This window comes from Montipora foliosa, chromosome 11 (genome assembly GCF_036669935.1).
Source record: "Montipora foliosa isolate CH-2021 chromosome 11, ASM3666993v2, whole genome shotgun sequence".
Lineage (NCBI taxonomy): Eukaryota > Metazoa > Cnidaria > Anthozoa > Scleractinia > Acroporidae > Montipora > Montipora foliosa.
The window spans coordinates 17,906,951-17,928,994 of NC_090879.1; the positions used below are offsets into that span (position 1 = coordinate 17,906,951).

Genomic DNA, 22,044 nt, shown 5'->3' on the forward strand with positions numbered 1-22,044 from the left:
CAATCCAAGACAAAACGTTGACCAAATGTGTCATAAAAATCAATCATATGGTAAAAGACATAATATCCTTCGCAAATCCACTAAGCTCCAGGGCTAACAACCTCGGCTTGTTGAAATCTTAGAAGTAAAACCATGAACTCGAAATCGCGCGAAGTTCTTTTAATTTACATAATTTTACAATTTTTTGGCAAAAGCTCTCGGTACAATTTATGAGTACATTTTTATGAATTTTATGAGGACATTTCATCTTCTTCCTTCTGCTTGTCTCCATCGGTTTCGTCACGAATATCACTGTCTGGAAGTTTTGAAGCAATAATATCTAAGAGTTGCTCGATTTCTTGATCAGTTTTTAATCGCTCTTCACTGTCCTCAATGATCTGTGGAACAAGAAATCATAGAAAACAACAAAAGAACTCCTTTCGTACAAAGATTTCGCCCTCTTTATCGTGTAAAAAGTTTTATGTTGAACAGAATTGCTTGTTTTGCCCAAATAACTAGATAAACTCTTGAAAGGGAAGGATGAGGGGGGGTGGGGGGGGGGGGGGCAGGGGGATGCACTTCATCTTTCTTTGCAATAATAATATCATTGTCATATTTAAGACGTTCATAACCGCTACAACGACATTTTTGTTTTTGTAGAGGTGGAGGTGATGATGATGAATTCTAGAACGGTTATCTAGTATGGGTCCTTTGGTAGAATAGATTAGTAGGTGGCTATATCCAATGTTATATCTTTTGAGTGCAATTTTTTTCAAAATTTCAACTGATTTTAAACCTTTCGTAGTTGGAAAATTGTCTTTCGATCGCCACACATTTCTTATAGCTTGGTAATACTTAATGCACATATGCCCTGAGAACTGAGGTTTTCTGAGCTAATCAAGATGCTTGGAAATCCCATTTCCAAGTTGTTGTTCATGTCCATTTCAAAGCAAGTTTTGGTAGAAAAGCATTCAAATGGAGATGAGTTTGATTTATGAGAAAATGCTCATTTTCATTTGAATGGTTTCACACCAAGACTGGCTCCAAAAACAAGGCACATTTGTGTTAGAATCATAGCTAATCATAACCAAGGGAGATGGACAGAATATTAAACACAAAGTCCCTCACGGGGGGACACTGAAAAACGCAGACTGCAGACTGTGCAGACCGTCTGTTGGTCTGCACAGTCTGCAGTCTGCGTTTTGGTGTGACCGCTCACGGGGGAGGGTGGTTATGTAACTTTATAGTCAAGTTATGTCACAGATAACCAGTATCTGTGACACTGAAATGAACATCCGAATTCCTATTGGAGCTTCCGAGATTTGAATGGAATCTTGAAGATTTTTCTGAAAGTTGGTACGAAAAACACACAATAACTGAACATTAATTCACCAAATGCTTGAAATAGTTTTCACTGTTTATGCACTATTTATTTTATAATAAAACGAAAATTTATAGCTAACTATTTGCGATATATCACGGAAATATTCATGGAAAATTCAGAATTTCAAGAGCAAAGTTAAAAACTGGTACGCAGATTTTAATACTCAGTTCAAGTTTCAAAACTACTGGTCACGTGTCACGTAGCTTGACTGTAAATATACATAATACAACAAACTCATTTGAAAAAAAAAAAAAAATAAATAAAATTATGCAATAAAATGAATAACCCATGGATATAGTAATGTAAAGGGGCCATGTCACATTATGTTAGGGTATTTAGTGGAAATCTTTAGTTTATCACAAGTTTAAAACTCAATAATGGCAATGTGGAACTCCTTTGCTAATTAAATTATCCTTACATCACAAACACAATGATTCTGAGCAAAAACAACCTTTATCCAGGTGATTTGTCATAGACTTAAGAAATGTTGTGTCAATTCTTTTTCAAGATTACCCAAATGCAAGTTGTTTTAATCTTGCCCATTTGTGTCCATCCATATACATACTTCTCTTTCCTTTTGTTGTACATCTTTTATGTTGTTCAATGGTTTTAGGTGTTGAGTGCAATGTTTCATTCTAATTTTTGGGCATTTTGGGTGTCATGAAATTAGAAATTACATAATTTTGCATGACATAGCCCCTTTAAATATGGAGAGAAAAAACAGGTCTTGTCCCATATTGAAGATTAAGGATACATGGCCTGACCTGGAATAGCCATATCTGAATCTACAGAGAAAATATCTTTGAACTCACCAGCTGAATTTCTACAGGTGTTGTTGGCCTCAAGTTCAACAACTGAAGCTTCTCCCCTCTGTTGCAAAATAATGTAACAAAAAACATAAAGTAAGAGTAAATGTTGTCTTGTCTGACATTCAATAGCAGTACTCTGTTAATTTAATATGGCCATTTTGCTGGGGGAAAGGTACTTTGTGGGACAAGGGGTTAGCCCTTGGCCTTTTGCCCCAGTTCTTCCCCTTTTCCCTTGCCCCCCCCCCCCCCCCCTTTTTCCCCAAAGAAAGCATGCAAGCAGGCTACCATCTTCAATTTTTGAAAAAAAAAACATGAGAAAGTTCTGCCACATTCAAATAACATAAAAAAGCCCCTTTTAAATACAATCACATTCCCTTTCGCAACAGAGTTGTTTAACAAGAACATAAATGCAAATTTGTTCTCAAACCTTGTTAAATTAAATGGCTCCATAGCTTTAAGAAAGTCTTCAATTATTTCTGGGCTCTGAGCAAAAAAGAACAAAGGTAAAGGCATAATAAATGAATAATATTCTTGGTGATTCTTATGCAGAGGACACTAAAACCTGGATCTTCGATTAGGGGCATTCACAATAACATCAGTTCCTTCTTGCAATAGGCCACTTGCACTAAGAGGTCATGTGACCAATGCTTCCCTTAAACAGTGAGTTGTAATCTTGCTGTTGCCAAAAATTGACAGAACACATAAAAATTATCTTACATGCGAAATTTGAGAGGAAATGTATTTAAGGGAGATATTTTATGGTACTTTGATTTTTCAACAAAGTAGCATGATTTGTCTTGTCCGCCATGTTGGAGGGCATACTCTTGCCCTCCAACATGGTGGCCAAAACTACTTTTTGCTTATATCTTGTTAAATGTTTGATAGTTGAGTTCAGATGTGCCATAAACGTTACCACATCATCTTTTCAACATTTTCCTTGAAGTTCAAGTGCAAAATTGGTGTCAGAAAGTGGTAATTCATAATTTTAAAAAATCAAGTTTTGGTCACGTGACCAGCTACGGACTTTCTCATTTTAAGCAAATGGTGCGGGTTTGAAAAACCAAATCACTATTATTTTGTTTAAGAGATGACCCACTAATAGTGTTTCGAAGGCAAAATCATGTAACTTTCATTTTCATAAAAACGATGTCACATGACCTCTTAGTGCAAGTGGCCTATTGAGGCAAAAACTCCCACAAACCTGGCTTTTACATGGAGTTTTTTCCAAATGCTTTCGAGCCTGGAAAAAGAAGAAAGACAGTCAGCCAGATAAACACAAATTATCATCTGCCTCGGCTGAAATTCCTTGTACAATGTCTTGCCACCCTCCTATTGGCTGTATGGCTAATATGATAACCTAGTCATTCAGCTACATGGTTTGGAAATTATTGATGGGGGTACTGACCGTACCTCGTAACAAATTGTAGACAGGTTGACCAAATGTTTTGGCTGTTTCATCTTGGTTTTACCACCTTTGTTTTGCATTTCTGTCTCCAGTAATAACTGATACACTTCATAATTGCTTAGCATGGCAGATTTTTCATTGAGGCTATAAATAAAAGGAAACAAAGTTCTGTAAACATGTGAAAAGTTGAAGTGCTTTGTGAAGCCAAGGAGGGGTAGACTTTCAAAAAACGAACTAAAATGACGGAGGACAAAAAACCCATTGTTATTTCGATTAGGCCTTGCTAATTAGGTATATTTTCTTATGTTTGCTTTGTGCTTTGGTTTTATGGACTAATTATTTCAGATCCGGTACTTGAAAGTGGGGCAATGGTGACTGGTTTGGGGTGGAAGAAAAAAGGAAATTTTTTGAATTTTTCAGGGGTGTATCATTATCTAGTCACAATTCAATAGTGGTCATGATTCTGTATGTACCGGAGTACAGGGAAGAAAAACCTTTGCAAATGACATTCAAAAGATATAAGCTTAAACTTACAAGAAAAAGATAATTCTTATATTTATACATTTTGTGCCGGTAATTTAGTCATCCCGTGCGCCTCAAAAACAAGTACACAAGAAAAAAAGGTTCTCTTACACTTCCATGTTTGTCACTTAGTCCACTCTTGCAAATTATTATCAGCGCGCCTGCATTTCTCGGTTACAGGAAGAAGGACATCTGGACAAACTACTCGGTTACCAAGCTTTCTTCTTGAGAAATTTTGACAGGAAGTCACGTGCAGATTAACAACAACATAATGGCGGGTAAGATAAGGTACAGAGACTACCATGATTACATTTGGGGTCAAAAACCAGGCTGCTGTCATGCCAGCAGAGGTATGCAACACTTCATTTGCTTTGAATGATATGTTTGCGGTGCCTGACATCATTGATAGGGATGTAATAGTCTGCACAAATTCTAATTTTTCGCAGGTCCTTTCCGTTTCGTTCTTCTCTTTTTCACTTGTATGTTAACATTTGGATCGTACTTTTGTTTTGACATGCCAAGGTAACACGTGTTTTCGTCTTAAAAATGTGAGTAGCACATTTTCTTTAAATAACAGATTTTGACGTTCAGCATAGTTTTCATTTGAAGAAACTGAATGCGTTGTTTATTTTCTCTTGCAGTGTTTTGCAAAACATTTTTACTTCAGTAAGTATTTTGGAAAGTCTAGCTCCTTGTTTTTGGTTGGAAATTGTAGTTGTTCAGCTGAGGGCAAATGGTTCCAAAAGAAAACTAATTACATTCGGTTTTTGGCCGATCACAACAGAGTCATGCAACCAATGGCATGTAAGCCAGATAGAGCGGTTTTCAAATGACTATCGAAAGTAATTAAACGATTGCAATTGCTACGCTTAGTGATTGGTTTAAAAATCTCATGCCAGTGTATGAACCAATGAGAAGGAAAACCAAAAGCAACCATGCCTTGCATGCTCGCTTCCTCCTGCACTTTGAGCATTATATGCCCTACCCTATCGTTGGATTTGTTTGTCATACCCTACTAAACAACGGTCGTCGTCGGCTCCTGCCATCTTTAATAAGACGTCTTGAAGCCCTTTTTTTGTAAGCCAATCACTCGCAAATGCTACATCTTTTCCTTTAAACTCTTCCGTCTTGTCCAAACATGTGTTTTATAGATGTTAGCGACTTTGGCGCCCAAAAAAAAAAATCATTTGCAACGGTCAAATTCCCCACCCCCCAGGCACAGAGGATAGTCAAATGCCCATGATTTGCCCGGGAAGGGGGGGGGGGGGTGGTGGGATTTTGAAGTTTTGATTTGATCGTTGCATTAGTTACATGGAAGCGCCAGGAATTTCGGATTGGTTCATTGTGCTGTAACTCGCACCTGCCGTATGTGATTGGTCAAAGTAATTACTTTGGTATTTGTTTTACGACACTCAATTGAAAATCTCTCTAATTCTACAAGGATGTAACTAGATGATGGCAATACCTGCAAGTCAATTGATATTTCAGTTTTGCTTCAGATTGGGTAATGATGGTAAAGGAGCTCTGGGATTTTGTTGAGTATCTTGAGTCACCATCAATAAAAAAGATCCATGTACCTCTCTTTAATCTAATTGATATACATGTACTTTGTTGAAAAAAGCATAAGAAGCTGGTGTAGAGAGTTATCTCACCTTTAGTGTCTCTTTGTTGAGGTTCAAGTTGTTTACTTTTTGGGGGTGAACACTTCATTTGACCCAACTGCATTTTATTTCAGCCTTTGCATCCAAATGACACTTTCAAGAATTGTAGTACCATTGATGGTAAACCAGCTGAGCCCGTTTATTTGAATGGTACTCACTGTATCAGTGGCTTAGGACTGACTGAAACACAGTATAATCTTCTTTATTCTGTATATGCCTGGACGTAAGTGTTGTGCTTTGTTTACCTTTAAATTTGTGTTTTCTTTAAGTGGATTGTAGTAATTATTAATTAGTTATTAGAAAAACACTGGAATTAGTTTATAACTCTCTACTCAACATTGAAGGAGCTAGGCCTCTTTTGAACAAAATGCACTTTACATGTTTGCAATGTGTAAATTTTGGTCATACTCTTTATTAAGGGTTAAAGTCCCTTCATGATTTCATTGTCTGGGAGTTATTCAGTAGTTCTTTTCCTTTTTTTCTCTTTGTTTTAGGAATGCAGTTGTGGTTGTTGTTGCTGGTTTTTTAATAGATAAAGTTGGAAATCCAAGTTAGTATAAATAATTGTAAATGAAGTTCAAGTGCAAATGTTTGCAACCCAGTTTGATTCTCAATTTTTGAACTGGTATTTGCCAACCATAACACCTATCACATTGTTGGGAATAGGTAGCAAGTGCTTAGATTTCGAAATTTGGCTTGTATCAAATTGCCTGCATTTCTGGACGTAAGTGCCGGTAACAAAAGATTTTCTCAGGGGGACAGGCATGGCTTAATTATGTAGAAGGGACACAAGTCAGTAGCTTTGGGGTAAGGGGTAACGTAAATTGGAATAACTGCAGAATATAACCCAGCCAATATTGTAGTGGCATCGTTTGAAGAAAAGGCATGTGACAATACATGCCATTCAATATGCAAATATGTGGCTGCTTGGCTGGGTATTCTGCAGTTTAGCCTCTTAAAATACTTAATCCTCTCTCATACAGAAGTTGAAACAGTAATAATTATTATTTTATCATTTTAATCTGAATTTTCTAGGAAGTTTCAGAGGTTGTGGTGTACATTGAAATTTACTATGTTTTATGATTTTTCTTTTTTTTTTTCCTTGTCACAGCTGGTGCACTGTTTTTTTCGTGTTTGTGTCTGGCTGGTACTTCTGTGTTTGCAATTGGATTAAATTTCAAGGGACATCCAGCCATGTTTCCTTTATTTTTAGTGGGAAGACTACTGTTTGGGTAAGTACCATTAAAATGGACAATTTGCTTGACTTGAGCATTGACCTGTAGACTCACTCATTTACCACATAAAATTAATCAGTTATTTCCTGCTCTTCACAGAAAAATATTCTCACAAAGATAACAGAGGCAAACATGAAAAGATCAAAACTGTTTGAACTGACTTTTCAGCCATCTAGAATCTGGTTTTTCATATTTTCATTGAACAATATTTTTTAATAAGTATCTTTTTCTTGCAGCTCAGGAAATGGGTCAATTACACGTATGTGAAATTAATATTATAATATGTATTTCATAAGTAATAATTATTATTGATAAACCTGAAATTTTTTGTAGTTTTGTAACTTTCTTTTTGGTGAATGAAAGTTTTCTGATTACTTCCTCAGTTGTCCAGAGTAGAATATGTGCTGTGTGGTTCAAAGACAAGGAGCTAGCATTTGCTTTTGGCTGTATTCTGGCATTTTCAAGACTTGTAAGTCATCTAATGAGAAAGTGAGACAATAGTAATATAATAATTTTGTTACTACCTGACCTAAAATTAATTTAAAGTAATATGATTATGAGCCTATTTTGCTAATGGTACAATCCCTTTGTTTATTGAGTAGTTCCATTTATTTGTTTATTTATTCATTTTTATTTATTTTAATCAATTTGCCAACAAAGGCAGGTGACAACACAGTAGAGCATTAAGGACGTTCATGCTCATTGCTACTGCACATTTTTTTGCACGTCATGCATACGTCATGCATTGCAAACCACGGAGGTAAACACAATGCTGAAGGTGCAAACATTTTCTACAAGAATGGAACGTGAAAGCATGTGGCATCATGGGATAGTTGTGGACCCAGGTCTTCTCGAAAATGTCACGCAATGGCGTGACAGTGCGAAAAGACAATCGCTTTGAGTACTCGGTGACCCCCACTTTTCTTTCCGTAGATCACTTCCTTTCCTGATTTTGTCCATTTTAGCAAAAAACAAAAAAAAATCTGTATGTGTAAGTTTTCTTTCTTAGAATAATATGTACAGTTTTTGAAGGTCTATGTCACCACAGAAAACAACAGCTGCAAAAGTTTATTTAAAGTTATATTAGTTATGTTGAATTGAGTATGTTTACCTGATCTAAATTTCACTAATGTTACATTAGCTTTTTTATTGCTGACAGTTGTAAGCTAAGATCGGATTAAAGTAACACAAGCTCTAAAAGTGCACCTCATGATCTCAAAAACGAGCACGGTGACCCCCCATTTTTTTGCATTTTTGGCAAAAGTAGATCATTACCTATCTGTGTGACAAGTTTAAAAAAAAATCTGTATTTGGGAACATTTTGAGCGCAAACATCCTTAAGTCCCCTACAAGGTGTATCACCCACCCAATCCACACAATGAACATAAAAACTAACTACAGCAATCCCTCCCTGCTGGTAATTTCTAAAAAAAAATTCAACAAGAACATCTAACTAAATTATTAATCCTATGAAAGTATGAGCGTCATCAGCATTGATTACAACACGTAATCTAGTGAAGTAACATGTTTTAAACTTATTCTTAAAAACATTAACAATTTAATTCAGGTTTTAGATCAGAAGGTAAGGCATTCCATAAATTTGATATTCTTACAAAAAACGAATCTCTAAGAAGAGATGTCTTTAATAACATAAACATTATTAAGGAAAATCCCAGATGCACTGCGGCACAAGCTTCCTGTACAAAAGGAAACATAATTATCAATGCAAATATTATACCCTAGTTTGCATTTAAAAAAGATGTGTAGATATTCAAGCCAATAATTAATAGGTAAATTATAAGTTAAGGCTAGGAAGTCTGTCTTTGTAAGATAATAATGGTTCTTGCATATAAAGCGTGAAGCACGTCTTTGGACTTTCTCACCCTCCATCATCAGCATTGATGTTTGAGGGGCCCATACTTGAGAATGTGTACTAATGACAAAGGTGAGAACATACCAAGGAAATGTACAGCAGCTTAAAGTGCATCTTTATGGATTATTCCGGCACAGTTCCTCTTAATAAAACCAAGCATACGATTTGCTTTAGCAGTCACATATCTAACATGGTTAGACCATGTTAGGTCCTTGGTAACCATGACACCCAGATCTTTCATGGATGAGAATACTTTAAAGGTGGTGCTGTAAAGAGAACAAGAGTGCACTGGGCTGATACGCTTTCTTGAAACCCTAAGGTTCTCACATTTAGACGGCTGAAAATTCATCTCATTAGCCAAGGACCAGCATAGGAGGTTTAATATCTAAATCACCTTGAATATTATCAAAGTCTCAGATTGATTCAATACATTTGTAGCACTTTGAATTTTCAGCAAACATTGCTAGGGTAGATACGGTTGTAACACTTGGCATATCATTGACATACATGAGAAATACGATCGGCCCAAGCAATGACCCCTGGGGAAATCTGGATTTGACATCTTTCCAAGTCGAGCATAGTCCATTCAATTTGATAACAACATGCTGAAGATGGCCGTGAAGATAACTTTTAAACCACTTTAACGAGGGGTCGCAAATACTGTAGCACCTGTTTCAAAGTCTATTAAAGTAGATTAAAGATCAGATTCAAGGCCTTTATCCAAAGCTTGACCAATTTCATGGATAACTTGAAGGAGTTGAGACATACAAGACTTGCATGATTGAAAGCCATTTTGAAGCGAGTAAATAGTCTAAGAGTCCTCGATGAACGGAACCAGACGGGAAGCAACACTGCGTTCCTGGATCTTAGATACCACTCACGACAGGTAGCCAGGAGATTGAACAATAGTTACTCACTTGATCTTTATCATTCTCCTTATGAACCAGAGCAAGGTTAGCACATTTCTATTGAGTAGGGTGAAGCCCACTGCGCAGACCAAAGTCTATGAAAGTTGTTAAAGATGGCGTTAAGGCATAAGCACATTTTTTTAGGATGACGTTAGGGAGTTTGTCAGGACTGGCCTTGTAAACAGTTAAAGTCTTCAATAGTTTGGAGAGAGAGTCGTTGGTCGATCCAGGTAAAATGGATGTGTATAACAGTCAGGTATGATACAATAATAATATTGTGATCTTTGTAGACAGACTGGAAGAAGCGGCTGAAGGCATCGACTTGAGCAAAATCATTACAGTAGTCAACTCCATTCCATTTCATCTTATCTGGAATGGGCTTCTTTTTGTTCTTTAGAGAGAAAAAAGACCAAAATCGCTTGGTTGAACAATGGACCTCATTTGCAATACTAGTGAGGTAATTTCTTCTTTCTAAGCGGCACCACATTTTTATCTTTTGCCTCAGTCACTGATCGGAATTTTTTTACGTTTCATAGCGTTATTAGGATCTTACTTATGCAACCTCTGGACACAGAGTATCAAGTAGTTATGAGTCAATGAGTCAATGAGTTAGTGCAGTTACCCTAATGAAAGCTAGAGAGTGCCTAATTAACTTGTGAGCATCATTACAAGCTTGTTGCAAATTATAAAGAAAAGTTAAGGACCAGATTTTCTGCAAATAAACAAAACCGATTTTAAAGGCCTGTTTATAGTTATTCATGTTGCCATGGCAACGGCATATCTGTTAGCTTAACTATACACAAACCGAAGTTTGTGTTGTTAACTTCCTTGCTACCATTTTTGGCAACCAAAGGATCAAGGGTTTTAGAGAAAAAGGTAAATGAAACATAGGTATCAAAAATTTGGTTTTATCAACAGAGTTGATAATGTAAATTGGCCACCGTACAGAGATTCTAAAAGCTGACATTTTGAGTGTTAGCACTTCTACAGAGCGAATCCTTGGATTTGCTCTGACGAAGGGCTAACACTCGAAACTTAATCAGCTTTTAGAATCTCTGTTTACTACTTCCCCACTGACGCAGCACCACAGTTTCTTTAGAAACTACCCTCTTCATTCATAGGTATCAAAAACTGTGTTAAGCCACCTTAAAGAGAAAAGAGAAATTTTATTTTAAAAAAATCATCATCTTTTATTTTATTCCAGGGAAGTGTGTTAAACTTCTTTCTGACAGAACACTTTGAAGAAAAGTATGGCTTACAATGGACTTTATGGGGAGGTATTGGTTTTACATGTAAATCAGGGAGCTATTGAGGAGGGTTGGGGTATTATTGGCAGTCATTTTATAGCATTTTAACAGCAATTATACCAGGAAGGAACACAGGGACACAAAAATACAAGGAGGGTGCGCTGGATATGAAGCATAGATTTCTGCCTCGGTCAATTGCGGTCCAAAACTACTCTTGTCAGCCATCTTTTCTTAGCGCTGCAAAAATGTTTTCAGCTCTCTTTTAATGCTGATGTGTTCCTTGACCATATTAATTAAGTAGAGCAGGCATATGAACTGATAGCCTGTGTCCAGCGAGCCAATGAAAATGCTGAAAATCTGGTATGCGTAGTTCAGTTTTTAATAAAACCATTGTTCCTGTTTCACAACATCATGGTGTATGAGGCCACCAGAACAAGCCTTAATTAAGAAGCAAAACAGTGATAAGTCAATCATAAATGGGACTTTCTTTGTTCTTGGAAATTGTCGATTTAGATGTAGGATGTGATATGGAAAGGAAGTCTGCTCTACTTGAATTACTTTTTTTTCTGTTTATGCGGCTAAAAATTGTGATAATTTTCTTCACACAGGAGCCATTTTATGTGGATTTGGAGTTTTTTGTGCTGTCATTACCTCGTCATTAGATGTTATTGGACTACGACAGATAAATAAGGTATTTCAGTATAAAAGGATTAATTTTGAGCTTCAATCCAATCCAATCCAATTTTGATCGGGGTTTATGACCGTAAACGGGGCCGGACTTACCCCACTTTGTCAGAAGTCTTTTTAACTCCCACTCTCCATCTCGCTCGATTCATGGCGTCCTTTTTCTCCAAACCAACGCTCTTGCATGCTCTCCTTCTCCACTTGAGTCTTCCACTTCCTCTTTGGTCGTCCTCGCTTCCTCTTGCCCTTCACTTCGAACTCCAACGCTTTTCTCAGAACAAACCCATCATCCCTCCTCAGCACATGCCCGTACCATCTCACTCCATTTGCCTTTGCCATCTGAACCACTGTTTCCTTCAATCCCAACATCTCCATCAGGTCCTCTGTCCTCTTTTTCTCCATCAGTTTTGCACCACACATTGCTCTCACCATTCTTCTCTCAGTCCTTCTCAAAATTGCTACAAAAACAAGCTAGAAAAATGAAGCAACTAAAATCATTGAAATTATTCCTTGAAAGCTGTTCCCAAAGAAGGGAATCGACTAACTGACGGACTGACTGGCCTGCTGATTGTTTAAATGATTTAATTCTCAGCTTTTACCTTTAAGGCAACAGAGATGAAAGCTGATGCAAAAAGGATGGTGAGCATACATGTCAATTGAATGCTTATTTGTATTTGTCTATTATAATTAAAGCTATACATGTTTAAATGCCCTGTGACATGTTGGATTTTTTATGTCAGAGAATAACAGACGTCAAGTACTTTTCTTCAACATTCTGGCTTTTGGCATTCTGCTTGATGTTCTTCTACATTGCACTTTTCCCATTCATTGCAGATGCCAGGTAATAAGTAAAGGTACAAACTTTATGCTAGGATTTTGTAAGGACAAATTATAGTGTGAGGTCCTACATTGTTGCAGTAGCTGTTGTAGTTATATACATGTAGCTAATAATGTGCAGAGTTTATTTTCAGTTTGGTGGCATTTACATGAATGTTTTATGTTATTTAAAATTTGTTTTTCAGTAAATTTATCTATGTGAATTACAAGGCAACTTTCAACTTAAGTAAGAGGACATCTGCATATATCGTTGGCACTGTGTATTTGATGACAATGGTTGTTGGACCTTCAATGGGTCTTATTGTGGTATGTTCATTGTCAATTATGTGGTAATTATTATTGAGTCATCTGATAAGAAGTTTAATCCTGACCTACTGGATATTACTTATGCTGGTCATTCAGAGATATGCGTTTTCAGCAATGTATTCATGACTTTAAATCACTTATGTCCAGAAATGCAAGTACCGGTTGTGAAGGACAAAATAATACACTCGGAAAGAAGAAGAAACAACTCTGCTTCATTCCGAACACACGCCTCTTCTATTAACAACAAACCGGGAGCAATGCAAGGCTTGCTACAAGAAAGAAAGAAATACAGTAGTATGAGTTAGGGATTTAACTACGTAAAACTTAAAGCAAAAAGACAATTAATATTTAACAAAATGACAAGGCTTACCAAATGCATGTGTACAAGAAGACAGAAAAAAGGAGTGCTTGTGTAGCTACATAACATGCACTCGGTTTAATAGGATGAAAAAAAATACGATTTAACAAAATTTTCGGTCGTAATATACTTGTACTAATTGGCCCCTAGGGGGATAACAAGAAAACTCCTAAGACACTTAATAACTGATTGTACTCACTAATGAGTTAGTGAATAACCTGAGTAAAAATAATAATTTTATAACCCCAAAAAAACTAATTATCATGCAAGAAAGAACAATTAACTGTCTGCAACACGGTTAATTACTAGATGCACATTCAATTTTGACATCCAACACGGAATGTCCCATTGTCATTCTTTCCGTTATTTTGCTTCTAAACTCTGGAACCGCTCCTACGACCAATGCATTTAAACTAGCTATAAATCAAATTAAATTTGATCGTGACTGTTGTCCTTTTTGTAATTTAGCTTAACTTTATATCTTATTTATTGTACATTATTGTACATTATTACATACATGTGAATATGTATTATTTTATTTATTATGTACAATAATTCTTAGTCTATTTAGTTCATTTTATATATGATTTTATTTCTTCGAAGATATTAGCATAATAATTGGTTGCTATCTGTAATTCGAAGTCAAATAAAGGTTCTTACTTTTCTTTACTTACTTTTATAAGTCAAAGCCTTTGCTGCCTATTTCCAACAAATTATAAGATAAGGGTAAATATTAGCATTATTTTTGGCTTCGGGTAAATGCAGCTGTTTATCCTTACTCGAGGAGCACTGCTGCATTTGGGGGAACACTTTGTGACGTCAATTGTCTGTATTCCGAGACACAAGTGATGTTGAAGTTGAGGAGAAGAGCTTGAGGGGACACTTCATAATGCTTTATATTGAAATGCATGTGAATTTAATTACTTGTATTTTGGATAATATCTGCATGACTTTATACATGTAAACCCTCTGGCATGGGTCTGCCCATAAATGTGCGAGCCAGCGAGCCATGCAAGCCATGCGAATTTCGCATTTAAGTCTAAGCACCCATTTCAAATAGCGCTGATAAACAGTATTCAAGTATAAGCACCCATTTTAAAACAGTTAGCTTTCAATAACTGTGTGGCTCGGATGCTGACTCGCAGTCATGGCTCGCATGGCTCGCAGCCATGACTCGCATGGCTTGCCCCTTGGCTGGTATGGCTGGCAGCCATGGCTTGCTGGCTTGCTGGCTTGCTGGCTCGCTCATTAGTAAAACTCCTCTGACATGAGATATTGAGCCAAGATTTCATCCTTGTAATACCCATTTCTCATAATTTTTTTCAGGATTTTTTTGGACGTCGAGGGATTTTAATATGTCTTTGTGCAATTCAGATAATCCCTGTGTATGGAATTTTAGCATTCGCCCCTCATGTTCATCCTCTGGTGGTCACCATCTGGCTCGGCCTTATTTATTCAACGGCTGCTGTAGGTGATAGAAATACATGCAAGGAAGTGATGTGCTCATATTGCCAGAGCTCCTGGCTTTCTGTAGCGTTGAGTGAGCAAGAGTATTGCTACTCCCCCCTGGATTGGTTGCTAGTCCAATTTTGATTCAGAGTACCATCTAAATTACAGATTGATTAATATTCATTAATTAGGATACAAAATACCATCTAAATAACGGGACAGTTGGCTGTGGGATTCGTACATGTAGGTCACCCTGGTAACTAGTATCAGATCTCATGACACTTTCATGTGCTTTACATTTTTTGATATACCTGCTCGAAAAGGTCAATCAAATCTGATTAGATGAAAATGAAACAAAACAATAATTATTATTAATGATAGTACATACTAACCTAAGGGTATTTAAACCTTAATGAAAGTTTTTCATTATGGAAAACAGTCTATACCAGTAGGTCTATCATGTCTATTTGCCGTGGTGAAGGGTTAAAACTTGAAACATGAGCTGGATAATAATTATATCTTACTTAATATGGTATTTACCTATAGTAATTAATTTACCTTTATTTATCAAGTCGTGTGATAAAACCTGTATGTGATGTGCAGCACCTAGCAAAGTCCCCTTATTTTATGGCAGCTGCCGCTGTTTCTGCCAAGGTGACCTTTTTGAGTTATCCCCACCTGGTCAGCCATTTTTTCGCTGGTGTAAATGGGACAGACCTGGCACTGCCAGGAACTCCAGATCTGTGCCTACATTGTACTCTTTGGAAAGAATCTGTGGGTTCTTTAACATTGAAGGGTTGTTACACAGGGCCAAGGTTTTGTAATAGTCCTTATCTGAGAAGACTTGAAATTCAAACCATTTGTGGATGTAATTCCGAAGGCAGCATTTCCTCAATCAATTTATTGCTCCTATTTGTTTTTGGTTACACTCAACACTCATGATGTGTTTTGAAAGCTTTCATATTGGACTTGCCTTTGAAGTGCTACTATGATCAAATTTTCATCCCTTAAATTTTTAGGTTTATCACATAGCTAGAATTCCATTAAAGATTAAAGACGCCATTTACCATTTGGAAATATCTGCATTGGTTCCGGAGGTATTTAAGTTTGAAAAATGGGTAAAATATGCAAATGAGATTACTGATGACATCATTCACTCAACCCAATATAATGCCAAGTATATAAATGGTGCTATCTCAATCAATTTGCAGAAGAGACGTTTGAAACTTGGTAGACTAATAGTTATACAAGCAACACACCTACAACTATAAAGAAATTGGTTCCCATGGCAACTCAATCTTTTCCAGTCCCCTCCAACCTGCTTTCAATATTTTTGGTGATCTTAAGAAGGCCACAAACTCCACCTAACATATCTATATGCTTGCAGGATCATGCAGGTGAGGCACCTTTGGCAAATATCAAAATAGAACGCCAATTCGCCAAAGGTGGCCAGCAAAGCCTTTAATATCAGGAAGGTCTGGAACCCAGTATGTTGCCATGGTAACAAAACTGGTATACCTATATTGTGGAGCACATCAACTAGAATCTCACGGCAAAGAATCAAGCATTTCTAATACAAATTGGCTGAGATATCTTTTTTCATCATAGTTGATCAAAATTTGGTTGAATTTATGAGATCATCACTTGACTAATTTGCATATTTAAAAAGCTTGAATATCCCTGGAACAAAAAGAGATATTTGAAAATAGTAAACAGCATTCTTCTTCTCACTCAGACTACATGTTTATGTCTTAAAATGGCTTAGATAGGAAAGATGCAAATTTCGTCATAGTGTAGCACTTTAAGTCTTATCCAATTTTGAGAACTCTTAGGGCCGATTTACACGGAACGACTTTGTCGCATGCGACAACGGCTTATGACAGGCCCACGACATGATTTACGATTGTTGTGTACGTCAGAAAAAATGTCGTAGCATTTTAAAACATGTTTTAAAACGCTGCGGCAATCGTAAGTCATGTCGTAGGCCTGTCGTGAGCTTGTCGCATGCGACAAAATCGTATCGAGTAAATCGGCCCTTACATAATCAATAATTTATTCCTATTTATTCCAAATATTATGTCAGAGATAACCTCAGATTTTTAATATCATATCTATTTTGGGATAGTGTGACAGTAATCCCAAAGGGAAAATTTGACTGTATTCCTGTTTCTTTCAGGCAGCTCTTTGGCCATCCATTCCTCTTATTGTGGAAGAGTCATCAGTTGGTAATTTTTTTTGAGGAATTGAAACCAAACCTTTTAAATTCACTGAGTTAATTCTCACTTTCAAGACCTGTCTTTCACCAACATCTTTGAAATCCCCAATCAAAATTCTATACTCCAAAACTGTTACTAAATAAACAAACATGTGGTGCAGATTGAGGTTGCCTCTTAATATTGTAGTTGATTGTAGTTTTGACTACTGTATGGTGATTTTAGACCATTGAGATTATTATTATTTTTAGGTAACTTAATTTAATGGAGCAATTGACAGGTATATTTTTTCACCAGGGACTGCTCTGGGAGTCACAACTTCAATTCAGATGATAGGAATGGGAATAGCAAATATCATTGTAGGAAAAATACTTGATCTAATAGGGTGAGTGCAGACTGGCACTAAGTTACACAGTGGAAAATTATTATTTTAATAAATATTATCAGTTTCTTAAGGTTTCAAGTTATTTTGGCTAATGTCATCCAAATTTCAAACAAGGGAGTATGTAAATTCAGCAAGCTCGACATGTATTAATATTTGCTGCAGGTTTGAAGTTTTGGCTTAAGACTTTTAGGTTTGTTTGGAAATTTTGTGTGATCTTTAATGCTCAATATTAGGCAGCGCTTTGTTTGATGTTTTTTGAATCGGCATGTTCATTTCTTTGTAACAACCAAAATTCATCAACTTGCTTTACACAAAGTAGTTTCTTCCTGCTACTGAATATTTGTTGCAGTTGCAGCTTTAATTTATGAATGTAATTTCCTTTCAGCTCTAAAGAAAAATGGAAGTATGTGATGATATTCCTTCTGGCCAACTCTTTGGCTTGTTTGATATTTGCAATCTTGTTAAACATCAACGACAAAAGAAAGGTATGTGAAAATTGTATTTTGATTCTTTGTTTCTTTTTGTACATTATTTGTTTTTTATGTATAGCTAGAGATGACAACTTGAGACATATATTATGTACTATTTGTATGTTTTGAAAATTGGCTATTTTGTAAGTTACAACCAGTAGTCTCCTTCACAGCTGTTGTTTGGGGATTCATGAAATGCTCATGATGCCTCAAACAGCAGTAGCAAAGGAGACTAGGAAGTAAGTGGCCAAACTGGCAAAAAATGATGTTGCTTTCTAGAATGGATCAGTATTTTCAAAGCTTAAAAAAGGATAACATTCCTGCAATAAAAAAATACTGATAGTTGGTGAGTCTGAGATTTCATAAATAATTAAAGCCCTCAAATACTGGTAACAGTTTTCACTACATCTGCCCCCGCCTACGATAGTATGAAAGGCAGTTTAGATACTTATAAATTATATGCTGAACATGTCGCCCCTGTTTCTGATTTGAATCTGACAAATTGTTGCCCCTGTTTCTGATTTGTATCCAGACAAAATCAATTTCTGAGTCAGGCAACTCAATTTGCATCAGGTACAATACAATACAATATTCTTTATTTAACGAAGGGGACGTAATTAATCCAATGAGTTATCTATTAAACTTACGGCCTTCACAACGGTACAAAATACACGTATAAAACAATGTCTAATCAGCAATATACAACTTATTACAAGAGAAACTAAAAGTAGACGAACATAAGGTTTAACATTGATATAAGGTGATATAAAGTAATTACCTTCTATTATAAATATTTTTTTTTACTGTTACAAATTATAAAGAGAAAAACGACAATCATAACACACTAATTCTTCAAGATGAGAAACATTACCAGCAAACTTAAGGAATAGGGTAAAGAGTTTATGCTTAAAATTATGTAATCTAGATGAAAAAATAATAGATGGAGGAGATACACGTCAAGCTATTTGCTTGAGATCAGTGTCAAGGCAATTAAAAAGAATGACAGCAGAGTAAGCAAATTTATGTGCACTTTCCAGAATTAGACCGCAGGTAGTGAACTTAGTGAACTTGATTTGAAGATTAAAAGCGCAAACTGTGGTGCGCAAACCAGTTGAACAAACGGAAGACAAAAATTGAATTTACGTTTAAGACAAAGAGGAGCATCAGGATTATTAAAGGGGCTAGGTCACGCTATTTTAGGTAATTTTGTTTCATTTTGTTAATTATGAGCTCTAAACGTCAAATTGGCGGAGCAAGAGTCTTTCATTTGCAAAATCACGGCCACATAATAACTGAGAATGATTTTCCAGCTTTGTAAATGACATTTTGATATATATTGATATAAATTTGAAAAAAGGTGGGCCGACGTTTTTCAAATTTAAAAAATTCCATCCACTTCAACCCTCTCCAGTTTTGCCCATCCATGTCCCTTCTTGGCCTCCCTGTGTTTTGTTAGAGTTCTTCTATAGTTTTGAACACTTATTTTGATATTTTAGTTAATTCTATGACCATTCGATCAGCGCTGAAATTGCCTAAACTTGTGTGACCTAGCCCCTTTAAGAACAACTTGAATAAAAGTACAAGTTTTCTTAGTTTTATAAGGTAGAAAATAGCAAGCCATTTGAGTTTGAAAAATAAGCTTACAGATGGTTGAGAGAAGTCAGGATCAAGGAGCAATCTAGCTGCACGTTTTTGAAGGTGAAGAAGATGAGACAATAAATAACTAGCCTAAGGACAATTACCCCATGCACGCAAACAATAGATAAAGTAGTTTAATATAAATACAAGAGTTGAAGAAACGTAGAGCACAGTGATGACTGAGAAACGGTTTGATCCTTCTTAAGAGAGACAATCTACTGTTTACAATTGAGCATATATTAATATCAATTAATTCCTCATTATAATCATGACATTAAGAGATCGAATGATCATTTAGACGATGAAGTGTTTGATGTTTGATTTTTCAATCGCTTAATAAACCCAAACACTTTGGTTCTCCTTAATTACGAGTTTCTACTTGATGACTCCTAAAACACCTTGGTCATGTCGAACAATTTTACTAGTTAATATGTCTCAAAGTGAACAATAAAATACTTCGAGCAATGCCGTGAAGAAACTGCTTTAATGCAAAAAAACTAATAAACTACATGTGATGGCATGCTCGACACTAACGACGCATACGCAAGGTAAAATAAGGAATGGACTGGACTGGACATTACAAATACCAATACCACTTGCATGCCTGTTTCAAAGTAATACGGATACCACCAGTGACCTTGCATGCGTACCCGGTTGAGCAAATCGAGATTGATTCCTCCTACAGTATCAATCAATTTACTACTGTAACATTAATTTTACCCTTTTAACGCAGGGACTTCTGGGTTGCCTCCTTGGCTTTGGGCCAAAACCGTGCGGGGGCAATAACTTGACTAATTATTTAGTCCTGGAAATCAGTTCGTCATCCCTCTCTCTGCCTTGAACTATTCCATGAGCGTGTGTTGGATATGAGATGGTAAATAGCTGAGGCGCGTAGTGCCGAGTTGGCTATAACCAGTCTCATAAACAACAAGTGCGAATGGAATAATTGTTGTTATTATTAAATTCCTTAAACTCCAAAAGTTTAGAAGCAAGAAATATGAGCGGAAAAAGCGAGAAAATCCGAGCGAAATCTTGATGAAGATGCAATGTTGTGTAATACCTGGTGGCCAGACAGACGCAGGCTCATCACAAAAAGATTTCCTACCTTTTTGCGTACTTCTACGTTGGAATTGATCCAAACTTTCCACAAAAAAGTTTTTTTGCTTTATTAAGAGAGAAATTTGGCTTTTCGGCAAAAATAATTTTAGCTTAGCAACGCTTAGCGCAATCATTTGCCATTTAAGGTCAAACTAAGGTATATGAGCTGATAACCGAGATTGAGTAAACCCATGCAGAGCATGAGAAATGCATTATTCGAGGTTGAGAATTTAATAAATACTGTTATCTCACACACTTGATTCCAAGACCACTCTTCATTGTTGTCTTGGAGATATTAAATCTACATACCAGATTGTGCCACAGATTTATCTGCATTTGTTTGCGTTACAAAGTACATCATGCAGTTACTGTAATAGCTTCACACAATTTCATATCCACGGTTCAATATATGATTCGATCATTTCATATATCATTGTTTGTTGATTCATTTATCATGGGAACATTTGAACCTACAAATGACAACCTCCCAACACCAGTTACTGTAGCTTCAGAACAACCCTCCTATTCGGAAATCTTAAGGTGGCTCTCAATTTGCACCAGGGAGTTTTTTAAATTTGCGAAGAGTTTCAATGGGGTTTATTTTAACATATATTTTAAGACAAATATAGGGTGTCTTTCAATGACTTTCCTCTCACTGTGGTGACCTGGTATTATGACACATTAATGGGTGCATCTTGTTAAGCAATAATTGGCATTACCTATGGTACCATAACATTGCATGAGAGTGTTTTGTCAGTAGAGTTAATCCTTCAAAAAAATTTTTGAAACTGTGTTTTTTTTTTCAGGGTGGTATTCTGAATCATTCACGGAGATCAAGAGGTAATGCTCTGGTGGATGGCCCAACAAACACTTATGGATCGATATCCACAGAAGGTTACACCAATAAGGATGCACTTCTCTACGACTCTTCAACATCCATTAATTAGTAATGCTGTCTTTGCAGAGGAACAGTCAGTGTTTCTGATAACTTTTAAAAAAAGAAATAAATATTTAGATAATCCATGTTTAACAATGTAATTTAGTAGATTATTCTCATGACCAGCAGCCACGTTCATTTATTAAAAACACTATTGTGGGTACTGATTCTCATTTTATTGTTCAGGGACAATTATAATTCAATATTTTTTCACAACTACCAAATAATTCACATCAAACAAAGCTGATGCAATACAATTATAATAGTTTAATATTATCACTCTGTCAGGCACTGAGCCTATATATAACAGCTCAGGCTATTAAATAAATAAAAATGAGTCTGAGTCGGGCCCAAAACATCTTTGTGCCTACGAACATAAACTCTATTGTTTTATATTATTAAAAGCTAGGTCATTGGATAAAGCAATTCTACATGTAGAGTTTTGATTGGCTTAGCCATCATGTTATATGAGCTACATTGTATTATACATTCATGCTCTACAAAATTAATATCAGTAACTTTACACATTACTTTTTTTGTGGGCGTTTTTAGTAAAACAATAAAATGTCACTCGCACTCGCAATTTCAGATGTCTGTGAGAGACAATAGTCAGCTTAACCAACGACAACAGCGATGACAATGAGAA

The 22,044-nt window shown here is 36.2% G+C and overlaps 2 protein-coding genes across 3 annotated transcripts; one reads left to right on the forward strand and one right to left on the reverse strand.

Annotated features, from left to right (window-relative positions):
* Positions 1 to 144: 144 nt before the first annotated feature.
* Positions 145 to 4,342, reverse strand: LOC137977462 (DNA-directed RNA polymerase III subunit RPC9-like). The gene is made up of 6 exons (XM_068824687.1): positions 4,211 to 4,342; positions 3,583 to 3,721; positions 3,374 to 3,412; positions 2,600 to 2,655; positions 2,176 to 2,233; positions 145 to 377 (listed from the first exon to the last, which is right to left on the reverse strand). The coding sequence occupies exons 1-6, from the start codon at positions 4,216 to 4,218 to the stop codon at positions 231 to 233; spliced, it is 447 nt and encodes a 148-aa protein (XP_068680788.1). The 5' UTR covers positions 4,219 to 4,342; the 3' UTR covers positions 145 to 230.
* Positions 4,312 to 21,975, forward strand: LOC137977453 (lysosomal dipeptide transporter MFSD1-like). Of its 2 annotated transcripts, none has more exons than XM_068824674.1 (18): positions 4,312 to 4,449; positions 4,546 to 4,621; positions 4,741 to 4,765; positions 5,835 to 5,983; positions 6,255 to 6,310; positions 6,872 to 6,992; positions 7,232 to 7,254; positions 7,379 to 7,464; positions 10,981 to 11,053; positions 11,632 to 11,714; positions 12,314 to 12,346; positions 12,448 to 12,548; positions 12,730 to 12,850; positions 14,535 to 14,675; positions 16,834 to 16,882; positions 17,168 to 17,255; positions 17,641 to 17,740; positions 21,268 to 21,975. In XM_068824674.1, exons 1-18 carry the CDS (start codon positions 4,371 to 4,373, stop codon positions 21,406 to 21,408), a joined length of 1,545 nt encoding a protein of 514 aa, XP_068680775.1. In that variant the 5' UTR covers positions 4,312 to 4,370; the 3' UTR covers positions 21,409 to 21,975. The 2 variants fall into 2 exon arrangements, with proteins under 2 accessions (XP_068680775.1, XP_068680776.1); XM_068824675.1 differs by lacking the exon at positions 4,546 to 4,621 and adding an exon at positions 4,622 to 4,647 and having other exon boundaries at positions 4,358 to 4,449; positions 21,268 to 21,540.
* Positions 21,976 to 22,044: the final 69 nt, after the last annotated feature.

Bases quoted from the DNA above. Each gene is read 5' to 3' on its own strand.
- LOC137977453 (XM_068824674.1), top strand. From the start codon at position 4,371: ATGGCGGGTAAGATAAGGTACAGAGACTACCATGATTACATTTGGGGT. The intron at 12,851-14,534 runs GTATGTTCATTG...AATTTTTTTCAG, and splicing joins CTTCAATGGGTCTTATTGTG to GATTTTTTTGGACGTCGAGG. The intron at 17,741-21,267 runs GTATGTGAAAAT...TTTTTTTTTCAG, and splicing joins ACATCAACGACAAAAGAAAG to GGTGGTATTCTGAATCATTC.
- LOC137977462 (XM_068824687.1), bottom strand. The intron at 2,234-2,599 runs GTTTGAGAACAA...ATTTTGCAACAG, and splicing joins GAGCCATTTAATTTAACAAG to AGGGGAGAAGCTTCAGTTGT. The intron at 378-2,175 runs GTGAGTTCAAAG...CTTGTTCCACAG, and splicing joins CACCTGTAGAAATTCAGCTG to ATCATTGAGGACAGTGAAGA.